Source organism: Bubalus bubalis, chromosome 5 (genome assembly GCF_019923935.1).
Source record: "Bubalus bubalis isolate 160015118507 breed Murrah chromosome 5, NDDB_SH_1, whole genome shotgun sequence".
Taxonomy (NCBI): domain Eukaryota; kingdom Metazoa; phylum Chordata; class Mammalia; order Artiodactyla; family Bovidae; genus Bubalus; species Bubalus bubalis.
The window spans coordinates 109070287-109089219 of NC_059161.1; the positions used below are offsets into that span (position 1 = coordinate 109070287).

Genomic DNA, 18933 nt, shown 5'->3' on the forward strand with positions numbered 1-18933 from the left:
CTCCAGGCAAGAATACTGGAATGGGTTGCCATGCTCTCCTCTAGGGGATCTTCCCAACCCAGGGATTGAACCCAGGTCTCCTGCATTGTAGGTGGATTCTTTACCATCCGAGCCACCAGGGAAGCCCAGTTGAAACATTTGCCATTGGTTGATCCACAGTTTATGAGTGCTAAGAAGTAAGGATTCTACTTACTAAGCATTTTTTACATGCTGCTCCTGTCTGGAATATGTGTCCTTCCATCCTTTTCTTTCCTCCACCCGATTAACCAATCTTTCTAAGACTAAGTTCAGGCTTGTTCTTCTCCAAGACACCTTTGCTGAAAACCCCTAATCTGGGTTAGATGCTGCTTTTACATGCTTCTAGAGCACCTTGTATCTACTTCTGTCGTTGCGTTTTCCACACTGTATTATGCTAATCTGTTTATTATCTGTGTTCCTCCATGAGACTGTCTCTTTGGTATGTCATGGCATAGTAACACTGTCTCCCAGCTTCTAGCACACTTTATGGTCCATGAAGACATGTTTACTGAATAAAAGAAAGAACATCAGAATGAATGAATGAGTGTGTGATGATTTTGGAATCAACAATTTGGGATTTCCAGAGAAGGTGAGGGATGATGAAGGAAGATGGGAAGAAAAGAGAAAAGGGAAACGACTGGTATTTTTAGGCAATTTGTTTGTTCTCCTTGATTAAGTGAAACAAAGTTATCACTTCATTTCATCAAAAGTTTATTGAGCATCCAGAATGTGCTAGGCACTCTGCTAGATGCCAGTAATACAAAGATGAAGATCAAAACAAAACAAAAACAAAACCACTTCCTTGCTCCACCCCCTCCCCCCATTTAAGGCAGATTTGACTTGAGCCTGGGAAGCCGGCCCCTCAGGGATGCAGCATTGGGGATTAGAGTACACCCTGCCCTCATCTCACCTTAATCTTCACCCTTGCCTCTCCAGGTTGACTGGGATGTACCTGTCTGAGACCGCATCTTGCATCTTCCACCTGCCTGAGCAACTTGGGTGGGGGTGTGTGGGTGTCCCCCTCTGCCGCCCCGTCCCACATGCATCGTCTCCTAGATCAGGCACCTGGGGAAGTGAGGGGACCAGTTCTGGGGTGAGGAAGCAGAGCTGCAAAGGCACACCTGCGCAGATGAGCCTGGAGAAATGCATAGGGGCAGGGAGCTGGGAGGACCACGACCTGCAGGTTATGGTGGGGAGTCAACTAGAAATGCTGCTGCCCTTGGGCTGGGACAAAACTTGTCCCACATAGAGTGGTGGGGAACTGGGACCTTGGGAGGGAGTTCCTCTGTGGGATGGTGCAGGATCCCAGCTGGAGCTCAGGAAGCTGAGGAGAGACCAGAGATGCACTAGAGGCATCAGGGAAGAGAGGTCAGCACACACAGAGGGCTTTTTTCTTTTGCGTCATTTTAATCGCTCTCTCTCTTCACAAGGTAGATGACTGTCTTTCCTACAAACTGTGCAAGAAGTGGTGGCAGCACGGGCATGGCCTAGCTACACAGTGGACCAATCTCTCCATACTCTGCAGGTTTGTGTAATTAGGGCACTTGCCCTGGCCTGTCTCCTGGGCCCTGCACACCTGGGAGCAAGGCAGGTGAGAGGCCAGAGACAAGCGTTCCATCCGGCCTCTAAGACGCAGTGGTGGGCGGGGAGAGCAATAAGCGTCTTCCTCCTTCCACTATTTCTGGGGAGAATCGAACTTCGTCTTCCTAAACCTACAGGAAGCTCGACAACCTTTCCCAGGGACAATGATTGTTTGAAAGGCTTATTTCATGCAAAGCCAGGGAGAACCAGTAGATAGGAGGGGTCAAAAGACAGATCCTCACTTGATTTAGCTTTCTGGGTCTGGGAATGAGTGAGGAGCCCCTTCTCTAGGGACTAGAGATGAAAGGAATGCTGGGCACGCTGCTGAGGGGGTCTTTGGGAGGAAGCCAAGCCTGGGAGGCTTGAATCCTTTGCTCTGGCTAGACCCGGGTTGTGGGGGGGAGGGTGGCAAAGAAATGCCCTTGAACTCCTCCCTGGCCAACTGGTAGGTACCCAGGTCCCAGATGCCTGAGAAGGGTGCCCCAAGGTCCTGTCTTCACAGTGAATTTCTGGGCTCCCCCTTAGTTCAGAACAGTTGTACCTTTGAGGCAAGTGGCCTCTCTAATCTGGACTTGCCGAGAAAGTTCCCCAGGAACCAGGAGTTCGTTCCTGGAGAGCAAGGGGAGAGGGTGGGTGGGAAGCATAAATGCGCCCTAGGAAGGACACAGGATAGTCATTGGGGTTAGGTTACTGATGTTAGTTTCCATAAGCCTCTCCGGGGATTGGGCCGTAAATTTAATAATCTATGTGGTCCTAAGAGGGCACAACCCACACCCACTGATAACACAGCCAGTGATCAGGGAGCAAACGCACCCTGATTTCACAATCCGGTCCACCCTCCGCCATTCCCGCCTCATCCCCGGACTCCGCAGGCTCACAGTGGTCCCCGCGTCCTATCCTCTCGCCCGGCAGGACCTCTCCTAATCCCTCGCCCCTCGCGGGCCGCAGCCCCGCTGCCCCGCCCTCCCCTGGACGCGGGCCTCGGTGTGCCGGCGCCTCCGGAGGACGCCAGGAGGCTCAAGCGCTGATCTCCACCGGCCCCGCCTCGTCTTGCTCTCGGATCAGGTGCACGCCCGCAGTCCGCAGTGTGCGCGAGGCGCTGCGCGAGCGGCCAGGCGAGCCGGGGGCCCGGGGCGGCGACGAGTGCGTCCGGCCGGTGGCGGGGGAGCGCGCTGGGGAGCGCGGGTAGCGGCGGGCGGAGCGGATGGGTAGCCCGGGCGACCGGCCCGGCACGGCCGGGGACACGGAGTAGCCCGGCGGGCCGGGCTCCACCGCGCTCCGAGGCTCCGGGGCGGGGTTTTCCTCCGGCTCCGGGGAGTCCTGCAAGGACAGTTGCCAGGAGGGGTCAGGGGACAGCTGGCCTGGGCTGGGAGCACGCCCGGTGTTCCAGGGCCTTAGGAATACCGAGGTGAAAGAGACACAGTCCCCTTCACACTCTCATCTCTTGGAAGGCTGCAGACCTAGGTCTGGTTTCTCTTGCAACATAGGACACAAAGCAGTGGTTTTTCCAGTAGTCATGTATGGTTGTGAGAGTTGGACTATAAAGAAAGCTGAGCGCTGAAGAATTGATGCTTTTGAACTGTGGTGTTGGAGAAGACTCTTGAGAGTCACTTGGACTGCAAGGAGAGACAACCAGTCTATCCTAAAGGAAATCAGTCCTGAATATTCATTGGAAGAACTGATGCTGAAGCTGAAACTCCAATACTTTGGCCACCTGATGCAAAGAATTGACTCATTGGGAAAGACCCTGATGCTGTGAAAGATTGAAGGCAGGAGGAGAAGGGGATGCCAGAGGATGAGATGGTTGGATGGCATCATCAACTCGATGGACATGAGATTGAGCAAGCTCCAGGAGTTGGTGATGGCCAGGGAAGCCTGGCGTGCTGCAGTCCATGGGGTTGCAAAGAGTCAGGCATGACTGAATGACTGAACTGAACTGAAGAACACTTAGCATGGTGCCTGGCACATAATAGGTGCTCATTAAACGTTGAAATGCATTAAACTGAGGGCTTTGACCACTTATTTTCTGCTTTCCACCTGGCTTGGACAGTGTGGGACAGAGTTGGTCGTTGAATAGCTGGAAAGTCACCCAAAGCCCATGTCCAGAGATCTGGGTACTGCCACCAACTGGAGAAGGAAATGGTAACCCACTCGGGTATTCTTGCCTGGAGAATTTCATGGACAGAGGAGCCTGGCAGGCTACAGTCCATAAAGTTGCAAAGAACACAACTGAGCAACTAACGCACAGACAGACACTGCCACCGATTCATTTGTTTGATTCTGAACAAGTCATTTTACCCTATTTTATTAGACAAAAATAATAAAATAGGGTAAAATGATTTTTACCCTATTTTTGTCATCTCTAAAGTGGGGATGACAGAAATATTTCTCAGGGTTATTCTGAGTCCTAGAAAGGGATGTCAGCATAGCGGGGCTACTGTAGCACCAGAACGTGGCAGGGACTGATGGGGTGTTTGTGGGGCACTTAGCCCGGAGCTGCTTACCTTGTCTTTCAGGATGTAGAGTGCCATGGGGTTCTTCCGTTCCTGCTCTCCGCTTCGGGGGAGGGTGTCTGCTGCACGGGGCAAAGAAGGGGGTGGCTGGCGCAGGTCCAGAACCCTTTCCACCAGCCAGCACCTATACTCCTTGCTTCCCAGCGGCCAGTTGGGTCCCGCCACAACCTCTACCAAAGGATCTGTCATCCCTGGGATCCTACCTTGGCTGCTCCTCTCCCTGCTCTGCAGTCTTCGTGCAGTTGGTGGAGGAAGGGGCCCTGCAGAGCTGGCTTCCTTGTCGCCCAGATCTGCCTTTTCCCAGCAGCCCACTGCTCTGAGTGACGATGGGATGGGTGAGTGGGTGGCTGGGAGCTCACCTTCTGGTTTCAGGCGGTCATCACTCTGATCCATATACTCCATGGAGTTTTGTTTCTCCAGCTTCCTCTTCTTCCTGCAAATCAACCCAGCACCTGGTGAACACAGCTGCTGAGTGTGAGCAGAAGTTCTGGGCGTGGGGACACAGTGGGGCAGTATCTGATGGCCATAAATGAGGCTGTGTAATAGGAAGATGGGCTGGGTGTGGTGGAATGGGGTATATCCCATCTAGGTTTGCAGCCTGAGTCTGGCCCTGGCAAGTCATTTAACTCATCTGAGTCCCGAGTCAGTATCTGTAAACTGCAGAGAATCACCCTAAGATAATCACACTGAAAGGTAGTGTGCTAACCACAAACACAGTGCCTGGCTCACAGAAGGTGAAGTGCAAGTGAAACCATTATTAACAATGCTGGGATTGTTGGGGTTTTGAGCACAGGATGTAATTCCATATACAATGCATGCAATGGTAAAATGGATCTCCTGGGAAGTTTTGGCCTGGGAGGAAAGGCATTTAAAGAGTCTAAGAAGAGGGGACTTCCTTGGTGGTATGATGGTTAAGACTTCGCCTTCGAATGCAGAGGGTGTAGGTTTGATCCCTGGTTGGAGAGCTAAGACCCCACATGCCTTACAGCCAAAAAACCAAAACATAAAACAGAAGCAATATTGTAACAAGTTCAAAAAAGACTTTAAAAATGATTCTCATTAAAAAAAAGTTGTTTTTTTTTTTTAAATAAATAAAGAGACCAAGAGGAGCTTAGTGGTGGTCCAGTGAATGGTTAAGAATCTGCCTTGCAATGCGGGGGACACGATTTCGAACCCTGGTCTGGGAAGATCCCACATGCCTTGGGGCAACTAAGCCCGTGTGCCACAGCTACTGAGTCAATGTGCTGCAACTACCGAAGCCCCTGCCCCCTAGAGCCCACGCTCTGCAACCAGAGAAGTCACCACAAAGAGAAGCCCACCCAATGAAACTGGAGAGTATCTCCCGACTCACTGCAACTAGGGAAAGCCCATGTGCAGCAATGAAGACCCAGCACAGCCAAAAATAAATACAAATAAATAAATAATTTTAAAAGAGAGAGAGAGAGACTAAGGAAAGAACGGAGCTCGGGGCTAGGGTGGGTGGAAGGATTCAGATACTCAGGGAGAGGGGAACTTGGAGAGTTACCCAGACTTTTTGGAGGGTTTCCAGCAGGCGCAGACAGTCACCAAGGTCACAAGGAGGAAGATGCCTCCTGTGGACAAGATGATGTAGAGGGAGCTTCTTCCTAGGGAGAGAGGGAGGCAGAGAGGTGGGAGAGACTTCAAGGTGAGCAGTGGGTGTGGGGAGGAGAGAGCTCCCTGGGGCTGAAAGAAGAGAAAAGGAGCCCCAGGCAGCAGGGCTGACCAGTGGTGGACTTTCCCTGGAGCTCACTCCCACCGATGGCTGTTCTCCAGGGAGACCTGGCCCAGTCCGCCTCTCTCCCTGGTGGTGGTACTCTGTCTGGGATGTCCTCAGCCTCTCGTGGGCACCTGCCTCTCAGGGTTGTGAGTCCCGAGGGAGGGCGGCGGGAGACTCACGGTACACGGTGATCTTGACGGGCGGGCTGCGGCCCTGGCTGATGGGGTTTTCCACCACACAGCTGTACAGGTCGTCGTCCTCCATGAGCACGCGCGTGATGGTAAGCACCTTTTGGTCTGGAGACAGGAGCATCCGAGAGTCATTGAGGAGGGGCTTGCCGTCCTTCAGCCAGGTGTAGCTGGGTTTGGTGCCGTTCTCGTGCGAGCAGTTCAGGGTGAAGGCCTCACTGAGCTCCAGCACCGTGGTTGATGCTACTAAGACCTGCGGCCTTGAAATGGGCACTGAGCCCGGGGGTGGGGGAGCCTGTGAGCCAGGGGCCAAAAAGCATCTCCCCTCCCCTTAACTGCCCGCCTTCCAGCTGATCTGTGGTCTTCAGAGGTCTCAGTATAGCTCTTTACCACCACCCACCCACCCACCTATACATCCATCCATCCATTTATTCATTTATTTACCCACTATTTATTGAGGACCTAATTGAGCACAGGGGGTACAATGCAGAATAAGACAGCCATGGTCCCTGCCCTTCTGGACCTTCCCTTCCTTTCTTCCCAAATACCTTTCTGAGATGTCTTAAGCTGATCAGCCTGGAAAATATTTTCAATGGGCTAAGTTCAGGTCTGTGCATTCTAAGTTGCTAAGTCGTGTCAGAATCCTTGCAACCCCATGGACTCTAGCCTGCCAGGCTCCTCTGTCCGTGGGATTCTCCAGGCAAGAGTACTGGAGTGGGTTGCCATTTCCTTCTCCAGGAGATCTTCCTGACCCAGGGATTGAACCCAGGTCTCCTGAGGCTCCTGCATTGCAGGTGGATTCTTTACTGCTGAGACACAGGGGAAGCCCCAAATAGGTTCCGATATTGACTCTCACTTATTAGTTGAGTAGAGTTGGTCAAATTATTCAACCTCCTTGTGCCTCAGTTTTCTCATCTCTTGAAACAGAGCCAATGATGTTAACTATCCCTAGATTATTATAAGCATTAAATGAGTCAATATAGGCAAAAACTTACAATCATTTCTGGCTCATAGTAACTACCCTATACATGTTAGCTGTGGTCTAGCTGCCAGTCTCCAAGGTCCAGTTGGCTCACTCTCTGCTCCCCAGTGGCTCTTGTGTGGGTTTTCCTGGGGTCTAGCTAGGGTACTGGGTGGACCCTGCCCCCCACCCCAGCTGCTGGTACCCCCGCTCCTTCCCTGCCCAAGACTTTACCATCTACAGTGAGGTTGATGGTCTTCTCCCCAGTGAAAGTGTCATCAGTGATGGAGATCTCGACCTCGTAGGTGCCCTCGTCGGCCAGTTGCAGGTCGCTGAGAAGCAGGGAGCCGTTTTCGAAGAGGCGGATGCGGTCTCGATAGTCAGGCCGCAGGGTGCCAATGACCTCTGTGCCGATGGACTGAACCACGGTCACTGGCTTGTCCCGTTTCAGCTGCCACTTGACCACGGGCTTGTCGCTGCTGGTGCTGCTATACTGCACAGAGAGCAGGGCGGCCTTCCCCACCGTGCCATGGATCAGGCGCACTGGGCTGGTGATGTTCACACTTTCCAGGGGCTCTGTGAACAGAAGCCCACAGAGAGAAGGCGATGTCAGGCCCTGGCTCCTTACCTCATTCTCATTTCTGAGTCCTCTGGTCTCTCCATGCCTCACCACTCTGGGCTCTTCACTTCCTAACAGTTCTTCCTTTTTCCAAGCCAAAAGGCAATGAAACTAAAAGGTTAGTTGTGCAGATTGAAGCAAATTTAATTTATTAAACATATCCAACCCATTTTGGGAACAAGTGCTTTGTTACGTAGTAAGCTCCTCATCTTTAGAAGTAATCAAGGAAAGGCCAATTGAATGTTCATTCCCCTCCCTGTGCTTTCATTTTCTCCTCTGAATAATGAGGTATCCCATGGACAGAGGAGCCTGGTGGGCTGCAGTCCATGGGATCACTAAGAGTCGGGCACAACTGAGCGACTTCACTTTCACTTTTCACTTTCATGCACTGGAGAAGGAAATGGCAACCCACTCCAGTATTCTTGCCTGGAGAATCCCAGGGACAGAGGAGCCTAGTGGGCTGCCGTCTATGGGGTCGCACAGAGTCGGACACGACTGAAGCTACTTAGCAGCAGCAGCAGTAGCAGAACCAGATAATCTGCAACCTGACATTTCAATCCTGACATTCTATCATCATCTGTCAAGAATGTTATAATTAAAAAAACCTTAGGTGTAGAAGACACTATTGCAATGATGAAAGCCACCATATTCATGAATACTATATACTTGTCATTGAGGGGAGTCTCAACAGTGGGGGGAGTTAGAATGGACAAAACCAAGTATTTTCAAATTTTCTTATTAAAGGTATTTAAAACCCTATATAAATTGAAAAGGAATGAAATTTAGTTCTAGCTCACTTGATTTAGTCAAAGAGGTGGTGAAGACCTGAGTCCTATCCTTCCCAGGATCTCGGGGTGTCGCTAGTGAATTTTCTTTGGCTCTGTGCATCAGACTGAAATCTGATTGACCTCATGATCCTTAAGATTTCTCCAGCTCTTGGTTTCTGGGATTATATAGATGGGATTTCCTGCCTAGCAGGTGCTAGGTCCCAGGCTTGGTTTGACTTAGAAACACAAGCTTTCATACTTCCCTGAACAGGCCAACAGGGTTTGGTGTAGGTGACTTGAAGTGGCTCTGAAAAAAATCAGTGAGCTTCACTAAGGGCCAGGATGGGAACATCTACCCCCCTTCTCAGAACCCAATCTGAAGCAGTGGGATCAGCACATGAGGGTGATGTATGCAGAGCCACCCTGGGGTTTAGCAACCCCAAGCTCCTCGGTTCTCATTTCCTCTTTCCAGGAGGCTGGTCTATGACAGTCCCAGCCCCAAGGAAAAGTGGAATGGATTCCCCTCCCTGCTTCTCTCTTCTTGGACTCTCCCTTGAGTTTCCCCTGTGTCTACTCTGTCTCATCACATATAAGGTCCTGGTAGTGCTTTTGGGATGTCTTGCTCCCTTCAAGTTTGCTCTTTCTACCAATTTGTTTATTTATTTTTGCTGCATCATGCAACATGCGGGATCTTAGTTCCCTGACCAGGGATTGAACCAGGGTCCTCTGCAGTGGAAGCATGGAGTCCCAACCCTGAACTGCCAGGGAAGTCCCTCTTTCTACCAGTGTAAATTTGGTCCTTCTGGGGACTTCCCTGGTGGTCCAGTGGCTAAGATCTCCCACTCCCAATGCAGGAGGCCTGGGTTCCAGCCCTGGTTGAGGAACTAGATCCTGCCTGCCAACTAAGACCTGGCACAGTGAAATAAATAAATATTTAAAAAACAAAAAATAAACTTGATTCTTCTGGATAAAACCATTGGAGAAGTTACTGCATGTGGATCACCCTGGGCCTCACCCTCCTCTTGGTGGGTGCCTTCCCCGTGTCTGTGCACGAGTCGCGCCCGAGTCATAGCGGTGTATGTAGGCATGTTCAGAAGTGCAGGGAGCAGTCTTTCCCAGAAGCTGACAAAGAGCATTTTCTGCTGAGCAAACACTGTTTCCCAAAATCTAGCCAAGATTGGAGTTGGTTTTAAGGTCAGGGTCCCACAACTTTCAAGGGACACAGAGAACTAGGACAGGAGCCAAGGAAGGACATAGGAGCGAGGAAATGGCTAATGGTGCAAATAAAAGGAACTAAAACTCTTCAACCTTGAGAAACGATTAACTTAATCATTGTCCTCAAGTCTCGAAAGCATCGTTAGGTAGAAAAGTCTCTGTTCCCGCTGGAGGCCGAACAGAAGGAAATTGACCTCGCTGCAAGATGTCCCTGCCAACTTAAATGGCCACACTGGATCAGGGAGGTGGCCCTCGTCAACCAGGATTTAAACTACTGTGACATCAAAGAATGTCAAGCTCTAACGTATAAGAATGTACCTGCCAGTAGCCTTGGGGACCCTTAATAGCCACTTTCTTAAGCCATCATCTGTTCATTTTTATGTGCCCTTTTTGGTGGGCAAAGGTTTTCTATTACCAGTATTTGCCTTAAATTTACCTTTTAAACATATCAGTGAGAGGGGTTTCCCTGGTGGTCCAATGGCTAAGACTCCTCTCTCCCAATACAGGGGGCCTGGCTTTGATCCCTGGGTCAGGAAGATCGCCTGGAGGAAGGCATGGTAACTCACTCCAGTATTCTTGCCTGGAGAATCCCATGGACAAAGAAGCCTGGAGGGCTACAGTCCATGGTGTTGCAAAGAGTCAGACATGACTTAGCAACTAAGCACAGCACAGCACAGCACAGGGAACTAGATCCCACGCCACAGCTAAGAGTTCGCATGCAACGAAGAGTTCGCATGTCACAGCTAAGAGTTTGCAGGTGGCAACTAAAGATTTCATGTGCTGCAACTAAGACCCGGTGCAGCCAAATGTTGTTCAGTCACCAAGTTGTGTCCGACTCTTTGTGACCCCATGGACTGCTGCAAGTCAGTCCATGTCCTTCCCTGCCCTTCATTATCTCCCAGAGTTTACTCAGACTCATGTCCATTGAGTCAGTGATGCTGTCTAACCATCTCAAAAGCATTCATGAGATACTGTGAAACATATTACACATAATCCACACACTCTGATACCCTGGACTGCAGGTATGTCCCTTTTTAACTGAAAGGCTTTTTGTTTTATTTGGATCTGTCTCTATAGGAAGTCCCTCCTTCCCTTGGGCTAGCATAGATACCCTTATTTGGGCTTTCTCCAACTCTATTATTTCTTTTTTGAGGTGTGGTGACCAGAACTGCATACAATAACCCAAAGGCAGCACACAGCATGGTTTTCTTTTTCTTTTTGGCTGCACTCCACAGTACGTGGGGCCTTAGTTCCCCAGCCAGGAATTGAATCCACATCCCCTGCATTGGAAGGCAGAGTCTTAACCACTGGACTGCTGGGGAAAGTCCCATACACCATAGTTTTCTAAAAGCAAAAAATATTACTTTCTGCTTTTCATTTTTATTATTCTGAATGAATTAATAATAATGAATATTAAATGCTCTGAGAAAATAACACCCCTCCCCTGCCCCTATTGTAGAGGAGCTTCACTGTTGGGGTGACTGTGTTAGAGTTTTCTCTTGTTACTATGTTAAGGCCTACAAGAGTGTGAACTCATTTTAAGTGTCAATCACTCAGGAATATAAGGCAAAATCAGGACACAGAAACTGTGAAGAAGGCCCTTGGGATCCAGGAAGAGAAGGGTAGCTTTTTTCCTACCCTGTAAGGAAAGCAAATGTTCAGTAACGTGTATCTAGCTAATAAGTATAAAGATAGCACACAGAGATACACTGTGCTTTGGATAGGAGTAATCATTAATGTTAAGCTGTCAATTCTCCAAAGCTGGCTTATAAATTTAATACAATACTGATCAAAATCCCAAGAGATTTATCCTTGGCACTACAATAGACAAGTGTTAGCAACAGAACAGAATGAAGAGTCCAAAAACAGACTTAAACATGATAGCCTGACTTTTTATTTTTGGTGTGAGGGTTGTGGGATCTTAGTTCCCCAACCGGAGACTGAACCCATGATACCTGCAGTGGAAACCTGGAGTCCTAACCACTGAACCACAGGTGACATGCAGTCAAGTGCAGAAAGGATTTTTTTAAATAGATAGTGCTGGGCCATGTTGGAATAAAAATGAATTTTGGTCCTTACCTCACATCTCACACAAATACCAATCTAGGTAGATTGTAGATCTAAATGTGAAAGGTAAAACAATGTTTTAAAAAGAAAACATAGGAGAATATCTTTGTGACTTGAGGACACAAAGGTGGTACCCGTAAAAGATGAAAATGATACAGTGGACAATAAAATTACGAGCTTCTGTTCATCAAGAGACACCATTAAGAGAGTGAAAGGCAAGCTGTACAGTGGGAGATGGCCTTCCCAGGTGGCACTAGCTGTAAAGAATCTGCCTGCCAGCGCAGGAGACAAAAGAGATATGGGTTTGATCCCTGGGTCGGGAAGATCCCCTGGAGGAGGGTATAGCAACCCAATTCAGTGTTCTTGCCTGGAGAATCCCATGGACAGAGGAGATTGGTGGGCTACAATCCATAGGGTCGCACAGAGTTGACATGACTGAAGCGATTTGGCACACACACACACGCACAGTGGGAGATACTTGTAATACATATCTCCTATAAATGACTCGTATCCGATATATCTATTTTAAACTCCTACAAATTACCACTTTAAAAAAAAATCCAGGAAACTCAAAAGAAAATAGGCAAAAGATTTGGATCAGGTATTTCACATAAAAGGATTTTCAAATAGCTAATAAGTATATGAAAAAGACACAACTGCACTCATCATCATAGATTTGCAATTTAAAACCATAATTTAATGCCGCCTCATACTAGGATAGCTAAAATGAAAAAGAGAAGATTCAGTTATTGGTGAATATATGGAACGAACATCTGGAACTCTCAGTCAGGGCTGGTGGGAATGTAGCTTGATACAACCACTTCTAAAGACTCTGGCTATGTCTACTAAGCCTAAGTGTATATACTTTACTCGGCAAATTCTACTCCTGGGTATATCTGTTCACCAAAAGACATCTACTAGAATGTTTTTAACTACTCTGTTCATAAAGGCCCAAACTGTTAACAACCAAAGTGTCTATCAAAATTGAATAGGTAAACATATTTTGGTATATTTATACTATGGAATACTATATACCACTGAGATCAAACAAGTTACAATTTCAACAACAACATGCATGAATCTTACAAATTTGGTGTTCTGTGAAAGAAACCAGGCTTAAAAGAATGCATAGATATAATTCCACTTTTATGAAGTTCAAAGACACACAAAATTAATCTGTATTAGAAATTAGTACACCACTGTGACCCTGGGGGGAAGGCAATAGTAACAATACAGTGTGGAGGTACTATATCGCTTCTCAGTACTGAAATATTCTTTTCCATGACCTTGGGGGCTAATTAAATGGATTTATTCACTTTTTAAAGGTTCCATAAATGGAGAAGGAAATGGCAACCCACTCCAGTATTCTTGCCTGGAAAATCTCATGGACAGATGAGCCTGGTGGACTAGTGTCTGGCATCGCAGAGTCGTACACAACTTAGCAACTGAACAACAACAACACACAATCAGGCAGATGGTGATTTGGGGAAATAGTTCTTGATGGAAATGTGACATAAAATGAAGAGTGAAGTGACCTAGCAATATGGAATATAGAGTTTTGTAAGAAATTAACATTTGTGTATAGAATAATAATTGCAAATATTCAAACAATAAAGTCCATGGCTAAAGAAAAAAAAAGTTACATAAAACTGTATCCTTATGCAAAATTGCATGTTCCTGTATATAATTTTCAATTGCAATTTTAAAAAAATACAGCACCTACAATATGGAAGGTGATCTTAAAACTCAGAGGGTGGAACCTAGGCAAGGGACTTCTTCCTAATGGGAGCCTAGAGGACAGACTGGCTCTAGGATCCCAGAGAGTAACATCTTGCACATCAGATTATCTAGATGTATGGCATGTTGTGTTTATGATTGTAAATTAGTATCCTAGCCTCTAGAAAAGCTGTGTTTGAATGTTCCAGGAATAGGGCTGTGATGGATTTAGGGAAGCCTCTTTAGTTCATATTAGGTTCAGAGCACCAAGGACTAAGTGCTACTTGCCTGAGGCAAGTAAGGTGGTTGCTGCCACAAGGGAGTATTGTTGCTGTTCAGTCGCTCAGTCTTGTCCGACTCTCTGCAACCCTATGGTCTGCAGCAGGCCAGGCTTCCCTGTCCATCACCAACTCTTGGAGCTTGCTCAAACTCATGTCCACTGAGTTGATGATGCCATCCAACCATCCCATCCTCTGTTGCCCCCCTTATCCTGCTCTCGATTTTTCCCAGCCATCAGGGTCTTTTCCAATGAGTCGGCTCTTTGCATCAGGCAGTCAAAGTATCGGAGTTTCAACTTCAGCATCAGTCCTTCCTATGAATATTTAGGATTGATTTCCTTAATGGCAAGGGATTAAGGCAGATCTCTGGGAGCCAGAGTCATATGGTCCAGGCCACCCTTTTAATGCCAGCCTTAAAGCTATATCTCCCAGCCTCCCTTGCGGTTAATTATGGCTGTGTCACTACTGATTTCTACCCAATAGTACTAGTAAAAGTGGTAGATTCCACTTATAGGCTGGTGTACTCCTTCCTTTTTTTTTTCCCCCTTAATCCTCTATCTAAAAGAAATAGAGATAAATCTCAGACTGACCATTGGAAACACATGTGAAAGTTGATAGAGCTCCATGAGCTTGGTCTCTGGAAAACCTCATGGAGCAGTCTTTGTTCATACCAGGCCTTGCTTGAAATGGTACTGACTACTCCAGGGTTAATGCCAGGAGAACTTAAATGTTGGAATTTATTTGTCACAGAAGCTGACATTTTCCTAATAGATTGAGGATGGCAGAAATTCCTCATAGAATCTCAGCCTTTATTGCTTTTGAATCCACAGCAGTACAATGGCCAGATCCCACATTGACCTCTTACCTATCTTAGTTTGTAACTAATATTAGCATAGTTTATATTTAGAATTTTTTGTTATACTTTTTTTTTTTGACCATGCAGCATGTGGGATTTTAGTTCGTGGTCCTGGGATTGAACCTGTGCCCCCTGCAGCAGAAGCACGGAGTCTTAACCATTGAACCACCAGGGAAGCCCCTTGTTAAATAATACTCAGTTCCATTGTCTCTCACAGAAGTTCCTTTTGTTTCTGCCTAATCACAGTGACTGACAAGATCCTTCCATAATGTTTTTCTTTACCATATGATGACCTGAAAGAGCTTAGGGACACCTCTGATTTGTACACGTCATTGTACATTTCCTAGTCCCGGTTCACTGCCTCCATACCGTCAGTTCCCATTTCCTCCATTCATTGTAATTTCCACTGACACTGCTCTCATTAAGGCTAATGGTAACTTCTTTATGGCCACATCAGATGGGCTCTTTTAGGTCCTTATTACACCAGGTTCCTTGGTACCTTTGATGTCGACTCTGAGAATATCCCAACTCCCTTCACTTTCTGGACTCCACAGTCTTCAAGATCTCCCTCTGTCTCTCTGATTGTTACGCACCTCCTCAATGGGCTTTTGTTCTCTGTTTTCCTCTGCAAATCTTGGGATTCCTCAGATTCACCCAGACTTACAGAACGAACTTATGCTTGCTGGGGGGAAGGGATAGTTAGGGAGTTTGATCGACATGTACACACTGCTATATTCAAAATGGGTAACCAACAAGGATCTACTGCATAGCACAGGAAATTCTGCTCAATGATATGTGGTAGCCTGGATGGAAGGGGAGTTTGTGGGAGAATGGATACATGTATATGTATGGCTGAATCCCTTCACTGAAAGCTATCACAACATTGTTAACTGGGTATACTCCAACACAAAAAGATAAAACATTTAAAAAAGTTTGCATTGGTTTTAAAAAAAGTCTTGGGGTTCCTCACTGTTCCATTTTCAGCTCATGTATTTCTTTATTCTCACTGTCTTAAGTCTCACCTCTTAGCTGACAGCTTCCAAATACCTCTTCCTAACCCTCCAGGTTTAGGTTCAACATTTCCCCACAAATGTCTTACAGCCATTTCAACCTCAACATGAGTAACACTAATCATTATATCTCCCAATCTTGCCCCATTTTTTAACTTAATGTTTCACACAGAAACCCTACCTCCTTCCCTAGATTCTTTAACTTCCTACCAATCACTAGGTCCTGATTTTCCCTCCAAAATATTATCTCAATATCCTTCCCTCCCTCCCTCTTTATTCTAATTCCAGCCTGGTTCATTTCTCTCTTGAACTATTGCAGTAGCTTCGTTATGGGTTGACTTGTGCCCCTATAATTTATGTCTTGAAGTCCTAATCCCAAGTATTTCAGTGTGTGTGTGCTCAGTCACTTCAAATGTGTCTGACTCTTGGCGACCCTGTGGACTGTAGCCTGCCAGGCTCCTCTGTCCATGGGATTCTTCAGGCAAGAATACTGGAGTGGGTTGCCATTTTCTGCTCCAGGGGATCTTCCCGACTCAGGGATCAAACCAACATCTCTTATGTCTCCTGCATTGGCAAGTGGATTCTTTACCACTGAGCCACTTGGGAAGCCCTATCTCAGAATGTGACCTTATTTGGCACTGGGGTCATTGTCAAGGTAACAAGCTAATACTGGAGGGAGTGGGCCCCCAATCTAAGATGAAAGCGAAAGTTGTGTCTGACTCTTTGCGACCCCATGGACTGTAGTTCATCAGGCTCCTCTGTCAATGGAATTTTCCAGGCATGAATACTGGAGTGGAAGGCCATTTCCTTCTCTAAGGGATCTTCCCAACCCAGGGATTGAACCCAGGTCTCCTGCACTGCAGGCAGATTCTTTACTGTCTGAGCCACCACGGAAGCCCAATCCAAGATGACTGGTGTCCTTATAAAAAGAAGAAATACGTATATACACACAAGCACAGGGAGAACGCCATGTAAAGATTAAAGTTAACCTGTCACAGCCAAGGAACTACCCAAAGATAGCAGAGAGGCCTAGAGTAGAACCCTGCCTAGCACTTTTGGAGGGCGTACAGCCTTCCCGCCACCTTGATCTTGAAATTTTACCCTCTGGAACTGTGAAACACCACGCTTCTGTTGTTGAAGTCATCCAGTTTGTGGTTCTACCAAATGGATACAGGCTTCCTTTCCTATCTTGCCTCCAGTTTTGCTCCAACGCCTCCTGGCCCTGCCGGTTCCCAGACTGAAAACCATTCCTTGCGCTCCCCCGGCCCCCATTGTTTGCAAATTATCTCCCAATTTCCTTAGCAAGGTTTACATATCTCGCCTAACTCCATTCACTCTTTCCTCTCCAGAAGGAGTGACTGACTGGGCTGCTCCTAACAGGCAATACCATTTCAAGCTGTGACCTTGGCCCATTTTCCTAACTATAATGCTCACTCCCACACCTACCTGTTTTTCTCATCCTTTAAAATTCAGTGCAGACACTCCCAAGTAACTTCCCCTCATATTCCCCTACTCGTATCCTGTACTACCAGCACCAGCTTCCTGATGGTGTAGGTGACCTCTCTCTGTCTCTCTGACTCATAGTAGTCTCTGCTTTTATTAAAATGATTTCTGCATCTATTTGCCCAATGAAACTGTAAATTCCTAGGCTCTCTGGAATGGTTGTGCGTGTGCTCAATCACTCAGTCGTATCTGACTCTTAGTGACCCCATGGACTGTAGCCCGCCTGTCTCCTCTGTCTATGGAATTTTCCAGGCAAGAATACTGAAGTGGGTTGCCATTTCCTACTCCAGGGGCTCTTTCTGACCCAGGGATCAAACCTGAGTCTCTTGCGTCTCCTGCCTTGGCAGGGGGATTCTTATCACTGAGCCACCTGAGAACCCCACGTGTGTGTGCGCACATAAGCACATGTATTGAAAATCAGATCATTTCTCCAAGAAGTTGGTAGGGGGAAGTACAGAAGACAGGTTTGTCTGTGGCGTGCCTGAGTTACGGATAGGTTGGTGTTACAGTCCCAAGCCAGGAGACTCATTATCTCCAAAGCTTCTTTCATCTCCCTTGCTGTTTTACACCCAGAGAAGCCAGGGTGTGGGGTTGAGGAGGCACAAAACCAAGATTTCCCCACCCCTCCAAGCCCCACCATAATCCCGACTGGGGATTATAAAGGATGCCTGACTGGCCCACGCCAACAAGACGTCCCATAAGCAATGGCTCGTTGCCCTCCATCTAATGTACTGAATGCCGTGGGAGCTCCAAAGTCATGCAGGCTTTGGGGGCTGGGGGGCAGGGGCCAGGCAGGAGGCACACAGAATGAAGAAATACATTCAACACGAATGCCTGAATTCACTGAGCTGCTTCCCACGGTGGCTGGGCATTCTCCCCTCCTCCCGCCCCAGAGGCGTTCTGGCCCTCAGCTCCCCCCTCCCTGTCCTTTGAAAGCCCCAGGCCCCTCCTGCAGACCCTGTCCTGCCCTCTGGTTCTCCTACCTGTCTGGATCAGAAGCAGGTAGACAAAAGGAGCGAGGCGCAGCGCACTGAAGGCTCTGGACGGGGCTTCCCTTTCTCTCTTCATTTTGGGTGGCGTTCTCCAGCTCTGGTGCAGACAATTAGCATGATTTCTCCACTCTGGGCACGTCCCTTTGTACCACTCGGAGTTTCTCTGCCCGGACACAACCCTGCCAAGTTCCCTCTGAATACACAGAGCTCTGTGTGTTGCTGGACTTGTTCTTTCCTCTCTTTCAGACCTGGCGTTTTCTGGTTTCAAAGCCCTGCATCCCGGGTTGGGAAGAGGGTATCTGCTTGGAAGACCATCTCCAGCACAGCTTCCAGTCTGAGGGGTCCCAGCAGTTTCTTCACCTGCCTGAGCTGAACCCCACTGCCAGGGGGAGATGAGAATTTGGGCTCAGGGAGGGACCTTGTGTGTCCCTGCAAAGCCCTGTCTCCACCTCTTGCTCCTCGTTCCTGCGAGGGAGGGTACACGCCAGGGACACACCTCCAATAAACTCTGAAAAGGCAGGGAGAGGAGTCTTTTGAAAGCTTGGAATGAGAGATTTCAGAAATGGCTGAAGACACAGAAAACCCCTCTTCTACCCCACAACAAGAAGATTGGAAAATGGCTTGAATTGTATTATTATCATAGCTGTCAAGTTTGGGCTTCTCGCTCCTAGCATAGAATCTTGTAGATCCTGGGGATCTTTTTCCAGTAGCTACTCTGCTTAATCCCCAGCCTCCAGTCCATTTTCTAGAACATGTCAGGGCAAAGATGATGGTAATACCCCAAGAGCCTGGGGTTCAGCCACCAGCTGCAGCCCAGCCGTCTCCTCAAGTCTTGAGGTGTGATGAAGAAAAGCACCCCAGCACTGCCCTGACCCCCCATTACCACATCCACAGCTTCTCCTGCGGGTCGC

At 47.9% G+C, this 18933-nt stretch overlaps 1 protein-coding gene across 4 annotated transcripts in view; it reads right to left on the reverse strand.

The window, feature by feature from the left end:
- Positions 1 to 712: 712 nt before the first annotated feature.
- The window catches only part of HEPACAM (hepatic and glial cell adhesion molecule), a 38139-nt gene continuing 19918 nt past the window's right edge, over positions 713 to 18933 (reverse strand). The window contains exons 2-8 of one of the 4 annotated variants that reach the window (XM_025286358.2): positions 18014 to 18530; positions 7234 to 7575; positions 6030 to 6311; positions 5638 to 5737; positions 4472 to 4545; positions 4104 to 4171; positions 713 to 2919 (exon numbers count right to left, since the gene is read on the reverse strand). In XM_025286358.2, coding sequence (XP_025142143.2) covers positions 2617 to 2919; positions 4104 to 4171; positions 4472 to 4545; positions 5638 to 5737; positions 6030 to 6311; positions 7234 to 7575; positions 18014 to 18098 — 1254 coding nt within the window. In that variant the 5' untranslated portion in view covers positions 18099 to 18530 and the 3' untranslated portion in view covers positions 713 to 2616. Of the gene's footprint in view, positions 2920 to 4103; positions 4175 to 4315; positions 4546 to 5637; positions 5738 to 6029; positions 6312 to 7233; positions 7576 to 18013; positions 18531 to 18933 lie in introns of all 4 variants that reach the window. The other 3 variants (XM_025286357.2, XM_025286356.2, XM_025286355.2) reach the window with 3 other exon arrangements.